This window comes from Corapipo altera, unplaced genomic scaffold, assembly GCF_003945725.1.
Source record: "Corapipo altera isolate COAL_440 unplaced genomic scaffold, ASM394572v1 105, whole genome shotgun sequence".
NCBI lineage: Eukaryota > Metazoa > Chordata > Aves > Passeriformes > Pipridae > Corapipo > Corapipo altera.
In genome coordinates, this window is record NW_020884965.1 from 313,116 (window position 1) to 327,768 (window position 14,653).

At 45.3% G+C, this 14,653-nt stretch overlaps 1 protein-coding gene across 4 annotated transcripts in view; it reads right to left on the reverse strand.

Moving 5' to 3' along the window:
• AUTS2 (AUTS2, activator of transcription and developmental regulator) overlaps nt 1–14,571 on the reverse strand; it is a 27,562-nt gene extending 12,991 nt beyond the window's left edge. Inside the window, exons 1-8 of one of the 4 annotated variants that reach the window (XM_027664719.1) lie at nt 14,403–14,571; nt 12,640–12,890; nt 11,318–11,538; nt 10,862–10,906; nt 6,656–6,751; nt 5,308–5,379; nt 3,619–3,648; nt 2,024–2,095 (exon numbers count right to left, since the gene is read on the reverse strand). In XM_027664719.1, the coding sequence (XP_027520520.1) occupies nt 2,024–2,095; nt 3,619–3,648; nt 5,308–5,379; nt 6,656–6,751; nt 10,862–10,906; nt 11,318–11,538; nt 12,640–12,733 (630 nt within the window). In that variant the 5' untranslated portion in view covers nt 12,734–12,890; nt 14,403–14,571. Of the gene's footprint in view, nt 1–2,023; nt 2,096–3,618; nt 3,649–5,307; nt 5,380–6,655; nt 6,752–10,861; nt 10,907–11,317; nt 11,539–12,639 lie in introns of all 4 variants that reach the window. The other 3 variants (XM_027664717.1, XM_027664715.1, XM_027664716.1) reach the window with 3 other exon arrangements.
• Nucleotides 14,572–14,653: the final 82 nt, after the last annotated feature.

Here is a 14,653-nt window from a genome sequence, read left to right on the forward strand (position 1 = left end):
ATTATGGAGCACAAATCCTCTCCTGAGCAGTGGTCAGTCTGAGGAGCAGTGTAAATGTGCCTTGTGCAGCCCTGGCTTTGCCTGTGGAACTCCCCGGGCGTGCACAAAGGTTACCCAGGTCTTGCTGCAGAGGCAAAGGCAGGCAAACAGCATCCACAGCTGCATGCAATTTTTCCTGAGGTCAGGAAGGTTGTGTTTTAAAGTTTCCCATCTTGCCTGCTGCTGCCCTCTGCAAGCAATTACTGGGCCAGGTAGTTAGCGAGCCTTCCACACTTCTCAGCAGTCTGGTGGCACTGCAGCCAGCAGGAAATCTCTGAGCAGGTCTGGTTTATTCCCTGCTCTGTGGTCAGGCAGCACCTTCAGCTTGTGCAGGACAAAAGGCACCTTCACAACCATGGGTTGGAAGGAGAAATTGTCCTCTGTGGGCCTTCAGCCAGAGGTTCCCCTCTCGTGGTCACACAGAGGGAGGACGTGGCTCCCCTGTCCTCCAGGAACACAAACCAACCTCCCTCACTTATTCTAGACCAGACCTCATTGTTTTGACTGAACTGGGATAGTGAAAGACATTTCTCAATTGTTCTTGAAATGTTCATCATGCACAGCCTCAAAAAGCCAAGTAACATCTTGTCCTGTGCTTCTGGGCTTTATTCCTGGGTTTTTTTAACATGCAAGGTAGAAAAGGATTAGGCAAAAGAAATGGCTGCATGAAAATGGCATTTACTGTGAGTTATAAATACAGTGGTATGACCTCTCTCTGAATATCAAATCAAGGAAGATTCAAAGGACATAGACAGCATGGGAATAATAATTTCATTTCAAGAAAATACCTTTTCAATAAAATAGAAAAAAAGGACATATAACTCTCTAGGTCTATAATCTTGTCTTTTTTGATAATGGGAAGATGAATGAAGATCACTAGCAGGGGAAACATAAGGAAGCAGAGAAGAGAGATATGTCTACTGCAGCAAATTAACCTGTCAACCTTGTTTAAAAGGGTTATTTTTAAACTCTATTAGCTGCAGGTTTTTGTAGCTGTTCAACATCTTCATATTCTTGTAGCAATACCTTATATACCTCAATTGCACACACAGACTGCAAAGTGCTGTGAGTTCCCTGGTAATTTAGTTTCTAACACAAGTTATTGACTCCTGAAGCATGAGCAGTGAAGAACAACCTTTCCTTACTTAGTGAAAAACTTCAGGAGCAACACAGGATTTTTCTGTGACAAGTAGAGTGAAAATACTATAAAGGGAAAGAAACTTCACAGAGTCTATGTGCAATGAAAATACAGTTGTAGTAGGAATAGAAACACCCTCACTTATCACATGAATACATTGCTTTTCTCTGACTTTTGTTTCAGGAGAGCCCAAACTGCCCATGGCCCTTACCCTTGAAATCTCAAAGCTTGAAAAATAACTAAGGAAATACTTCCTTCCCTTAAGTTTCAGTGCAATGAGAGTGTCTGACAACACATCACCTGAGGGGCTGTGTCTGCCTTAGCAGCCTGGACTCATCCAGGTCCAACCTCCAGCCAGGAGATGGGCTGTGAAGGAAGAGTGATGGGAGCTGTGCAGCCACACTGGGTAAAGCATCCCAGGGACAGGAGAAATCTCCCTGTGCCCCCTGCTGACCAGGAACAGGACTGAGAGGAACGGGATACACATGCTTTGCTTCTCCAGACTTAAAAAAATTCCATCTCACATTTGTGTCCTCAGCCACAGATAAAAGCACTGTTGTAGCTCTCAGGCACACCCATCTATCTCACCCTTCCCAGCTACAAACTGGTGGTTATTGCCCCAGATCTGGTGTCCTGGCTCCGGAGCATCCCAGACATTCGTACTTCAGGTTTTCATTCTGATACACCAGCTCTCTGAATGGGAGGGTTGTGCTATAATGCTGTGCATGGTGGATTTAACAAAGCATGGGCCATGGCACAGAACTGCTCAAGCGAGAGGCAAACCCTTCCTCTCACAGGTTTGCTCTGTGCCCTTCATCCAAAATTCAGGTGTGCCCCACCACTGACCTTGACTTTCTGTTGGTGGTGGTAGATCTGCCAGGCGATGTGGACGTGCATGGCACACCACTTCCCAGGTTTCTGGAAAAACAAAACACATGAATCAGTAACTTCCAGAAACCTGTGGTGCTTTATGCTAGTTCTAGAACCGTTACCAACCCTTAGCCCAGTTTGGTTTGGTCCAGGGGATCCCCCCACCAAAGGATCTCCCTTCAGGGCCTTCCCTCTCAATCCTCTTGGGAACTTAGAAATGAAAAACCTCTGTCCCTTGCTAAGAAGTTTTTCTTGGATATCCAGGAATGCTCCTGTTTTACACACTCCTGTAATCCTCTGATGCCACTGGCTGAGAATGCAGCTTGTGCTGCTGAGATCAGTGAAGCTGTGTCCCAGCCAGCAGCTGCTGCACAGCTGGATTGCTCACAACTGCACACTGAGGTCATTCCCACAAGTGCAGCTATGCCAGGACTGGCATTTCCACAGAAAGATGAAAATTAAAGCAGCTTAAAAGGTCACTCTGGTTTTCAAAATAAATCTGACTCCCTCATGTAATTACTGGTCTGCACCTCCAAGACTTGAGTACGTAAATGTACTGAAAGCACTGGAGGTCAGTCCATTCACTCTGTTTGGGAGGGTCTTTGCATCCCTCCTGTCACCATGGCTTTGAGTCCCGGGGAGGAGAGAGGGAGGGAAGAACCAGAGTGTTTGTTATGTTTCCTTCTTGATTTTGAACTCCATTTCCAGCACAGCTGGAAACTTTGACTGAAAAAGACTCATCGAGGATATACTTTTCCCAGTTTTGTTACTTTGAGGTCTGTAGTAACTACACAACTAATGATTCCTGCAGATTTAAAAATTATCACAGGAATTCAAGAAGCTCCTTGAGCTACTTGTAAATGAAATGTTTCACAAACTATGGCACATGGTCTGCCTTCTATTTTTAGGTGTGTATCAACCAATAATTAAACCACAAAAAAATTAAACCCTCTCTCACACACATGCTCCCCCTAAGCTCAAGCCTTTTGCTAATTCAAAACAACTGGCTGTGCCAGTGATTTCATAAGTTCATTTGGTTGGTTTGATCAAAATCTAAATCTTCTTCTTGACTACACTGAAAAATTAACAAGAAACCCTTTTTGACTGATAGATAGATCTTTAGATCCTTATTTCTAAAATATTTTGTGTTTGAAGCAGACTGTCTGTCCATAACGGACAGTAAATACCTGGGTGGGATGTACCATACTGAATAACACTGACAACACCCAGTAAATAATAAAATGCAAAATCCTTCAGTGTGCAGTGAAATGACAGGGCATCACTGCCAGGATCTCTAGGATTTGGCTCAGGAAATGATGATAGAGGGATTATCAATATTTAACCTCGAGTGTTCGTGTGAGGGGCTGCATGAGAAGCAGAAAACTTCCAACTTTGAAACTCTGCATTGTCCTTGAGTGATCACAAGCTGAAGGACTGACCATCCTGCTCCCAAATGAGGGGTAAAACACCCCAGATGACACATGGCAGCACTGATTTGCAATTATTCTGCTGCTTCAACCCGATGGGACCGAGCCAAGCTTGACAAACTGTAGCACGAGAAGATTTCTTACCCTCAACATGGGCCTGAACGGATCTGTCAACTGTGAAGAAGAAATGACAGCTTGGTTACATGCCTGTCACTCAAACAATTGCTCTAATTAACAAATTTGTATTGCTTCATTAAGAGACAAAATTAAAATGTTATCATTTTACTTTCAAATGAAGCCCTTTCGGATAATAATTAGTCCTTGGCCCCCGTCCCCGAGCGTGGCCCTCCCCCCTGGGCTGTTGTACCTGAGTGTTGACAAGCAACTCAACAAGGCTCACAGAGAGCTCTGGCCTCTGGCATCAGCTTTAATTTGTTGATTTAAAGCTACAAAAATGGCTGGTTAACTCTGCTGAAGAAAGCACAGATCTCTCTTTTGGGCAAACTTCTGTTGTCTTTCAAAGCTGCTCGGCTCATGACCAGGCTGGAGAGTGGACAAGCTCCTTTTCCACAGGCTTGATCCCACAGATTGGGTGGGAAGGGGCTGGAATGGGGTGTCAGCCCCCGCACAGCAGTGTGTCCATCACCACCCATGGCATCAGCTCCTTGCCTTGTGCCTCCAAACAGCCACCACTGACAGACTGCCCGAGGTGTTCTCTGCCACAAATGGGCTTTGCCTTAATTATTTTCTCACACTGCAACAGATGTTGGTAAACAGGGGCTGGGTTAAAACCCAGTTTTCTCATTACTACCTTTTATGTAGCCGGATGGTTTTTTTGGTTTGTTTTTTTTTAGTAGGTTATCTTCTTATTCCCCTTTTTTTTTGCTCATATTTCATCAGTTAATGCTGGAAAATAAATTCAATTTATTGGGTATTGCTCATTTGTTTTGGATTTTCTGTTTTGAAATGCAATCCTAAAGGAGATTTATAGGTGTAAAAGGTACTTAGCAGACACAGTGCTGGCACAATGAATCATCTTGAAATAATCGAAACTCAAGTTGAAAGGGAACATAAAGCTAAATGACTTCAGGATGGGAGGCTCTAGTTATCTCTGCAATTAGATACATAAACAAAAATGTGCCTCTTTTTGGTATAAAGCTCAACTACAGCACCAATTCTGAGCAAACCAAAGTACTGGAATTTGGCATAACCCAACGAAAACAGCTCTGCTGCACCCTAAAGTGAAACCATAGCACAACATGGAATTTTAAGGAGAGCTCCTCATTGCTTTTGTCAGAGAGTTCTGCTGAAAATGTGTCTGTGTGATGTTTCTCATGGCAAACAACGTCCATGAATTCTCACACACAAACAACCCACGGACAGAGAACAGAGGGAGGCGAGGAGCCCAAGTGCTGAGGCAATAAATGCTGTTCACATCCCCTGGAACACAGGAACCCGGAGGCACCAAGTGATCAATAAAGTGCATCTGTATTTCACTGGTGCAATCAATGCTACAGTAACCCAGGGAATAACTGCCATTACCCACATTAAAAACAATTACAGAGTACAAACACAAATCTTGGAGAGGTTTGTACAATTCTGCGCTGAATTGGGCTTTTATGCCTTGACCCCTGGGGCTGTGGGGGGAGAGCTGAGCGAGGAGAGAGCTCTGCCACTGCACAGGATCTGTTTGACATTCTTCCCATACAACCTCTCCAGCCCTCACTGACTGAAACGGCTCAGACAGCTTTAGTTTTAGGATATTAATTTGGACACTCAAGGTTTTCAGGAGGAATAGCTTTACTTGAGGAAAACAAAACATTTTTTACAGACCCGTGGATCTTTCTGGAGAAGGGTATGTGGGACCGTCCCAGGTCTGGCTGCAACATCAATAGGATTGGAAGTCTAGAAACACCACAGGGAGAGAGCATTAATGAGTGACACAATGCTTGAAAGCAACAGAACGTGAAAAATAATAGTTCTTTATCATTAGCACTGTCTAAGCAGCAGAGATAAACTTCTTAAAGAGGAAAGAAGAACCATTATAATCCACTTAATAGTATCTGTATTATCATCTCAATTTCCAAAGTTCCATTGTCCACCAACTTCCCATTATTTTAATCCAAAACACTGAGGGAACAGTGACTGTTTACACTGGAAAATCTTTCTAATATGGAAAACCTGATTAGGAACACATTTCTGACATGGAATCTAAAGCAGTGTTTGGAGGAGCTCGTGCTCTGCTGCTCATCACCAGTGCACCGAGCACACAGAGCATCTCCTCAGTCACTGCCCAAGGGCCTCAGCTCCTTCCACAGGCACTGGCACCACACAGATACCAGGAAAAGTAACATCCAGTTGAAAAAACATGAAAGCTTTCCCCATGATTTGAATGTAAATAGTCAGTTAATAAAACAAAATGCAGCTTTGTGGAGAAAAAACCCCTAAAACAAAAAAAATCAACCCAGCCCCCCTACATTTAGACAGAGCTTCTTCCTAGGTTAAATGAAGAAAATAGAAATCAGCTACAGCATAACTAACAATTAAGAACCAGAGTTGTTAACAGTCTGATTACCATACAGAGGAAGAATCCCACTAATGAACTGCAATTTACATATTCAGTCATTAGAGTGGATGGGCCAATTTAAGGGGGAAGGTGTCTCCTCTGCAGACATTCCAAGCCTGATTTCAGGCTTTAGTTGCAAAGGCCACAGACTGTGGTTTCCTCCCACTGATAAACAAAGAGTGACTCCATGAAAACAAAAGAAAACCCCCCTGAACTCCTCACATTTCTCTCTCCCAGCTATCACACACGAGGAGAGACAAATCAGTGCTCTTCACTGTGGTGGAGCTGGGAGCTAATTATGGAAATGAGTAAACAATAATGATCACCATTTCTAAAAATCCTGATTATTACATGACCTTTCATTAATGCACACTATCTCAGAACTAATTATATTGCTTCTAAAGTGAACTATGCCATTATATATATAATTTTTTTAAAAAATGTTTGTATGTGTCTGAACCTAATGAGAAATAACTTCTCTTCAAAGTAAATTTGGGAAAAGCCTGTTGTCCCCCATGGAATTAGGCTGTAACTCAGACCTCATTGCTCCAGAATAGGAACCATATCCAACCCCTGACCTGCATCACACAGTGTAAGAGGTAATTCCTGTTTTACCTTGGGTTGAAAAGCTCCTTGTAGGGATCCAAAGGGGCCAGTTGGAGGAATCATGGGAGGAATACCTGATACAGCTGGAGGATAGGAGTGAAACAGCTGGAACAGAAAGAGAAGAACATCAATGCCAGCACAGGACAGGCAGAGGAGCAACACAGAGAAAACATTCCTGTGGAACAGCAGGAAAATGGTACATGGAGAAAAACTGAGGAGCATCGAAGTGATCTCGTTGCAACAATGTTAGTTAAAGCATCAATGAGATGTTCACAGATGTCATGATGTTTAGAGCTTAAAAGCAGTTCCAAAATCAGGCAGCCAGAGCCTGTCCCTGCATTAGCCCAGCAGAGCGTGAGACAGACTTTGTTCCTTCAGTTATTCATTATTAAATTGGAGAGAGGTTTTAAATGGTTTCAGTCTGTGAGTCGTTTCAAGAGAAAAGGCAGAATCCTGAGTTGAATAAGACTTAGAAATCTACTGTTTAAGTGGAAAAAACCCTTATGAGTTCTACGATATTGTATCATTAAAACTCCATTAGTACCTTGGGATTTTAATGGTATCTGTAGGAAATGAGCAAAATATGCACAATTCTTACTTCATTAGCCTGTCTGAGAGGATATCCTGCCACATCTAATATTAGCAGACAGACAATCTGATTTGTTAAAAATTAGTATTTAAACAAAATGTTAAGGCAGAACCCTCTAAAAATGTAGGGTAATTTTTTATAAGGATAGTCTGCTAAGCACAAAAATGTGCACATCTCCACTGACCTCCCTGCCCCCAGTGAGCAGAGAACTTAGGCAAAAAGCACAAAAGGCTGCTCTGTAGTAGTGCAGACAACCCAAGGGATACAAGCAGGTAAACTAAATAAATAAATTCTTGGCTGTGAGGGTGGGGAGGCCCTGGCACAGGTTGCCCAGAGAAGCTGTGGCTGCCCCTGGATCCCTGGAAGTGTCCAAGGCCAGGTTGGAGGGGGCTTGGAGAAACCTGGGCTAGTGGAAGGTGTCCCTGCCCATGGCAGGGGGTGGGACTGGATGGGCTTTTACGTCCCTTCCAACCCAAACCATCCTGTGACAAACCACAACATCCCAATGGGATCTTGTCTCCGTGCTCTGGCTGTGACCCTTTGCCTCACTGCTGTAACACAGAACTCGTCCAATTCCATGGAAATGCTGGGATCACCCACCAAATTGCCTTCTGGTGGGAGTCAGGGATTCCAAGCATCACACTCCAAATACATTCTCCCAGTGAAAGCTCTGGATCTAACAGGATGGCTCCCAGCTCCACAGGGACTGGCACCCAAAAACCCACTGGGGTTCTCTGGCTGAGACAAACCCCTCCGAACACACCAGATCAAAGTCAAGCACTGTTTGCTACTTTTAAGATCAAATAAATGAGTTAATGGCCAATTGAACAGAAGCAGGACTGGGCAAAGTAAAAGACTGGACATGAAGGGCAGGAAAACACTGAGAAAATCCCATCCCAGAGTGAATCAGTATCACAAAGTTTTGATGGATTTGGTTATGCCAGGCATACACATGTGCTTTGCTTCATCCTTTTTCCTTCCATTAGCTCATCTTGCAAGGTCATTTATTCATATTATATTCACTGATCACTGAGAAAATATTTCAGTATTTCAGAGGTATCAGAAGATTTTCTCAGTTCCAAAGCATGGTATCAAACTTCTATTCAAGAGTGTTGCTGTTGTTGTTTTTAATTCTATTTAATTTGGACCTGCTCCATGCAGTGGTGCAGAAAACACTTTGAGATTTAGTTGATAGTGAATGGTAGGCATTTGAGAAATCATTAAGAGACACTTGTCCTCATTTACAATAACTTTTAATGAGTAAAATGTGCTTTAAATCCTCCAGTGTCTTCTGCATTTAATTCTCTGTGTAATGGACTAATTCCAAATGATGGGAAAAGACGTAATACTTTGTATTCTATTGGCTATGACTGATAATAAGGAATTATTTCCTTAGAGTTTTATAACAACTGGTAAGTTAATTAAATGTGACCTTTCCTCAAGGGCAGAATTATTAATAAAATATAAATATTATAACTCCATGATCTCTTTGCATCAGTTAAATTCCTCCAGCTTTCAGGATATTTCTTTCATAGTCAGTGCTCCCTTTTTCCCCAGTATCCTGTCTCTTTTGAGCAGCACTTCCCCTTTCCACAGCTCTCCTTGGCTGGGTGTGTGCAATGCTAAACTAGACCTGGCTGGAGGTAAAAATGATGCCTCGCTGTGCTAAAAGTGATTGTAAAATCAAAGATGCCCAGAAAGAAAACTGATTTCAACCTCAACATGAGTTTCTATGTGAGCTGCATTCTCTGTCCTACAGGAGATGGATTCTAACCCTCAAACAGACCTTGTTCTCCTGCAAAGTTCACCTGCACTCCCTGCCAGCTTTTTTAAGGTATTTGAATTCCTGATGTGGATCTACAGTGGAGACACTTGTCTACAGGAAGAAGGTCTGTGCAAGTGCCACAGCTGGATACTGTTCCTATTTCTCCTGCCCTATGGGTTGTGCTCTCACACCACTCAGGGGCTGCTTTTTGGGGCTGCAGCTGCTGAGGGAGCCAAGAGAGCAGTTCCTGTCCCATGGGGGATCACAGGGAGCAGTTCCTGTCCCATGGGGGATCACAGGGGTCAGGCCTTGCCAGGGTTACACACAGATTGTTCATCCAGTGTAACCTGGAACCATGGGATCTCCTGCTATCAGCTTGCCAAATATCCCACAGTGATCACTGTGCAACCCCTTCCCAAGGACAAACCTTTCCTGAAGGGAAGGCAGGGGAGGCACAAGGGAGCAGATCTGGGCCAAGGTCCACAGCACAGCTCTCTGGCTAATGGAGAACAGCCTTTCCTGACATTAGAGGGGGTGATGCCATGACCTTTACGATCCAGGTTGATAAGGTATTATGTCACTGAATTTGAAAAGCAGATACAGCTGGAGACTTCTACAATGTTTCCTGTATTACATGTGGACTTCTGTGCTTTATTTCTAAAATTCTTGTACCTGTCTCCCAGGTCCATGTTCCTGCTTGGATCAACACTGATGACAATATATCTTCTGAATCCATGTAAAGCTCAGCAAATCTGAGGGCAATTTTGCAAACAGCAATGCAAATGAGCAGCATCACCCTTTATTAGCACAGGCTTAAATGTTTGCCCAATACTCCTGGAGCTCTGAGCCTGCAAACACTCTCTTACTGTTCAAGTTACTCAAATGAAGTGCCAGAAATTACCAGGTCTGTTCAGGTGTAGACCAGGCTGTGAGCAGGGACTGTGGTTAATCAGGACAGCAGAAGGCACCACATCATGGTCTTAAGTCTTAACCAGTTTTTTTTGCCCAGTTCCACTTCTAAGCAAAACCAACACATAAAGCCAAGTGCTTTGCAGATTTCTGAGTGCTGATGCAGTACTCCTTCTCTCATCAAAATATCACTGTAGAATTTAGAAACTCTTGCCATATTCAATCAGGTACCTGCCTCTGCCAATAGGACAAAGGAAATGCAACCCAGATTTCAGCAGCAAATGAATCAATAGATTCAAACCCTTAGGAGCAGAAGGTTTACACTTAACTGGAATATTAAAAATCAGTTCATCTCAATAAATAACATTTTTGGTAGCTTAGATAAACACATCTAGTGCATAGCTGGATTCATGTTGCTGTCATCAAACAGAGCTTTCAAAACATAACAAGCCCAGTGGATCAGCTGTGCCTTTGAAATCTGAAGAATAAGACAGGTTTTCAGATTTTATCAAACAAAATATGATAGATTAGGAAAACTATTAGATTACCTGTCCCTGGAGGGTTTGTATGATAGTTTGTCAGTTCATTTCAAGTTTCTTAGGAAAAATATCAGCCTAAGGGTTTGTGGCACAACTGAAACACCGTGATGGAATCACTGCTCCCTCCTGCTCCATGGAACAGTCAGCTCTTCTGTCTCATCTTTTCACATCAAACCTCTCCAAATGGTGTATGAGCAAGAGATCTTTTGATTGGAAAAGCTGATACTGCATCTTGATCAGAAACAAGCACCACGAGCACAAGCCTTCAAAAGCCAAAGCAACCAAGGACGATAATGGTAAATCCGGAGTGATGATTAGGGAGAGATTGGACACTGTGCTGTTGATTGAGTGGTGATCCCAACCCACCACAGAAAAGCAGTGAAGTCAGTTTGAAACAGAGCAATAAAACTCACACTGTGACGGTAGAAGGGGTCAACTTTTGTAGGGTATTTGTCAAACTGCAAAGGGATCAAAGCACAAACTAGTTACTTGATATTTCCTTGCTTTACTTCTGTTGGCAAAATAGAAGACAAACTTCTCTATTGTTTGGCAACCAACAGAGAGGAAAAAATACGTAGAAAACTAAGTTTCCAATGAAACTGTTTGGGATTTTTCTTTCTTCAAAGTAAATCAAGAGACAGGAAAAGGGAAGAGGCACCAGAGTGCACACTCCTCGTCCCTCAGCTCCCACTCTTCACCTGAACCTACCACTCATGGGCCTGTCACGAGGGAGGGACAGCCCTGCCTGTCCTGCCCAGCCACACCTGGGCAGCACAGGCCTCCTGCCCCACACAAATTCTTAACACTTTTTGTAATAAAGAATAGAGTTGTGCTCTACTTATCCTCACATTTCTGCCTGGGGTACGCACCATGGGCGGTGCTGGCGTCGGCATGATGGCAGTGGGTGGGATGGCGTGGGGGAAAGGCGTGAAGGTGTGCTGGTGTGTGTGTTGGTGTGTGTGCTGGTGCTGGTGCTGGTGCTGGTGGAACTCGGTCCTCAGGTAGGGCGGGGGGCCCAGGGAGGCCCCGCGATCCGCGCTCTGCGAGGCCAAAAACCGCGTGTTTAGTTCCTGACGGAGGAGATCTTGTTCTGAAACACAAACAACAAAAGAACCCCCCGTGAGCTCTGGGGCTTTTCCACACCTTGTGCCACTTGTTCTGAAACACAAACAACAAAAGAACTCCCCGTGAGCTCTGGGGCTTTTCCATACTTTGTGCCACTTCACTGTCTGTGGCATCAGTGCTGTACTTAAAACCCTGTACAGGGTGAGAAAGCTCCCTCAGGTCTTCCCCAAAGGCCTTAGACATTTGAAAGTCTCCATTTCCCCTTCCTCACCAAGCCTGCTTTCACATTCCTCTGAGCATTAACCTGAGGGTTCTCCCTAAATTTGTATGGACATGAACACAGCCCTAAATAGGTGAGGAGGTACGAGTAGGCTGGAGGAGCAAACGAGTGGCTGCTGCTCATGTGAGTAGCCTGATGTACAAACTGATGTTACTCAAATGTTGATATTCCTCCATTTTCTTCCCCCACATCCTTCTCAGTGACCTGGTGAGGCCCTGGCACAGGTTGCCCAGTGAAGCTGTGGCTGCTCCATCCCTGGAAGTGTCCAAGGTCAGGCTGGACAGGGCTTGGAGCAACCTGGGCTAGTGGAAGGTGTCCCTGGCCATGGCAGGGTGGTGGATCCAGATTAACATCCTTCCAACCCAAACCATTCCATGATTCCATGATCTCCCCACAGTCGAGGTATAAAAGAGCACAGTTTTCTCCAGTGATAAGAATCTCTACATCTTGCACAAACACAGGCTCAGCACCACTGTGTTCACAGCCACTGCAGACCCCCTCCCCAGCCAGGGAAGCAACTCTGGGCTCAGACCACAACTGCGGTGAAGACCTTCAGCAAAGGGGTCACAGATTCTGTGGGGGCACATGGTGGTTGTACCATGGATTGAACAAAAGAGACATGAAAAAAGCACAGCCTTCCGAAAATAGTCATTCCCAGGGCAGAGGAAAAGTATTGGGTATGTCTAGGTGTTTTGGGGCTTTGATATCACTTAGAATCATCCAGCAGCAAGTACAGCCTCTCCCCACCCAACAGTGCACCTAAAACAGTTACTGGGACTAAAACCAGAGAACTGGTGTCCTACACTGCACGAGACCCTCTGGGGCCACGACCCCTCTGGCTCTTACCTGAGTAAGTGCTACCAGCAGGGTGTCCTGGAACCTGCAGTGTCCCTGACGTCAGTGGAGGTGGAGGGGGCAGAGCCGTGGGAGGGGCAAACATATTGGGGTGGTGGGGGTGTGCTGGGGGCTGCAGGGTGGGTGTGAAGGTGTGCAGGGGGCTGTGGCTGGGCAGGGACAGCGGGAACGGGGAGGCTGAGGGGTGGTGGGATATGTGGGGAGGAGGGGCCTGAGTCTTGGCAGGAGTGCTGCTTCTGCTGCTGCTGTTAAGGAGAAGAAAAGCAATTAGGCTTTGCATGGAGAGGAGGAAAGCTCTGAACACAGACCCCCCCCTCAACCCACACACAGCTCACATTAAACACAGCACGGATGGAACTCAAGGATTACAGATGCAGGTTACTATTCCCAGCCCCACCACTGTGATACTCCTTCCTCCCACCACCTGCTGGACCTTCTCTGGTATCTTTTACTTCTTTTGGTCTCTCCACACCAGCACTTAACACATATTCTCTCTCTCTGTAGGAGGCTGGTATTCTGTCCTCCGACAACACAGAGATGACACACAAAGGAGTAATCAGCCCTGTGCATTCATTACTTAATTATCAGGTCCTTTCTACATGACTGCTTCTGATTCATGTTTTCAGGCAAATGGAGCTCAAAATCAGTGATCACTGCATTAGTAAAAGTTTAATTTTTTTTGTTATGAATTAGTAAGATGAAAGACTGCAGAAAATGTGGAATGAAGTTGAGAAGGCAACAAAAGATCTGAGCTTATTGTATAGATAATGCCTCTCTCTACCCCCACAATATAAAGAGATAAGACGAGTCAACAAAATAACTATTTGTGATTACACTGGTTGCAATTTCTCAGGTTTCTTTTCCTAGTGATGAGTATTTAAAATATATTCATGTAGGGCTGAATTCTACTTGTCTTTATTTCATGTAATAACATGTTCCTATTGCAGTGACTTTTAAAGACAAGCAATACCAGCTTGGTTAAAAATAAATCCAAGTCTTAAACACCTCCATAGTGAAAACATGAAGCAACCATAGTGCTGGTTCATCAGGTCTTGAAGGTCACCAACTGTCTCAGATTTGGGGAATGACAACCTTGCCTAGAGCAGGGGAAACCTGAGGGTCCTGACTCGGAGAGACACACGGTTTCCGTGAATGTGTTGTTTAATCTCACTGCTCATCTTTAGAGGGCGATAACAAAAGATGAGGCCGATCTCACTGTGACCAGGTGAGACAAAAGCACTGCAGACTGCCAGGTGTCAGCAGTGCAGGAAACACGAAGCTGTGCAGTCCCTGGTGTGTGACTGGTGGTGCTGGGCTGTGTGCAGCTGCACCACACTCCCTGCTCTAGGGCACGGCAGTGTCTGGAGAATCAGATGTTTACAGGGATGGCAGGGTTAAAGAGTTACCCTTCAGAGAGCAGCCCAGCCTGCAGGAACTGCCATTTTCTTCCCCTCATGTATACTGTGTAAAATTCCCTCCAAAAACCCAAGTATGACAGGTAGGAAAAGTTAAAGCTAATTTAAAAATACCCAGGGTTTTTGGGATCACCAGGTCAGACACAGAGTGATCCTGGCTCATCTCAGGGTAGGAGCTGAGGTTAAATGCACTAAGTCTCCTTTACTTCCCAGTGATGGGATGGGATGTGCTGCCACTCATCTCCTTTAGTTAATTCCCCTCCACTCCATGAAGGCTCAGCCCAGTGTCCCACCCCAGCACGGCTGCAGTGACCCAGACCCATGTCTCCATCCTCCTACCTCAAGCTGTTGAGGCTCAAGCTGCTGCTGTTGTAGGCGGAGAGGGGCTGGGAGAGGCTCTGTGCGGCGGGATGGGGCTGCACGGCGGGCAGGGCCGCCTGGGCCGGCGGCAGCGGCGACTGCGGCCGCGGCGGGTGCTGCCCGGGGGGGTGCTGTGCCGAGGGGTGCTGTGCCGAGGGGTGCTGTCCCGAGGGGTGCTGTCCAGGGGGGTGCTGGGGAGCAGGGGCCCGGGAGGGCTCCTCGGGGGCCGG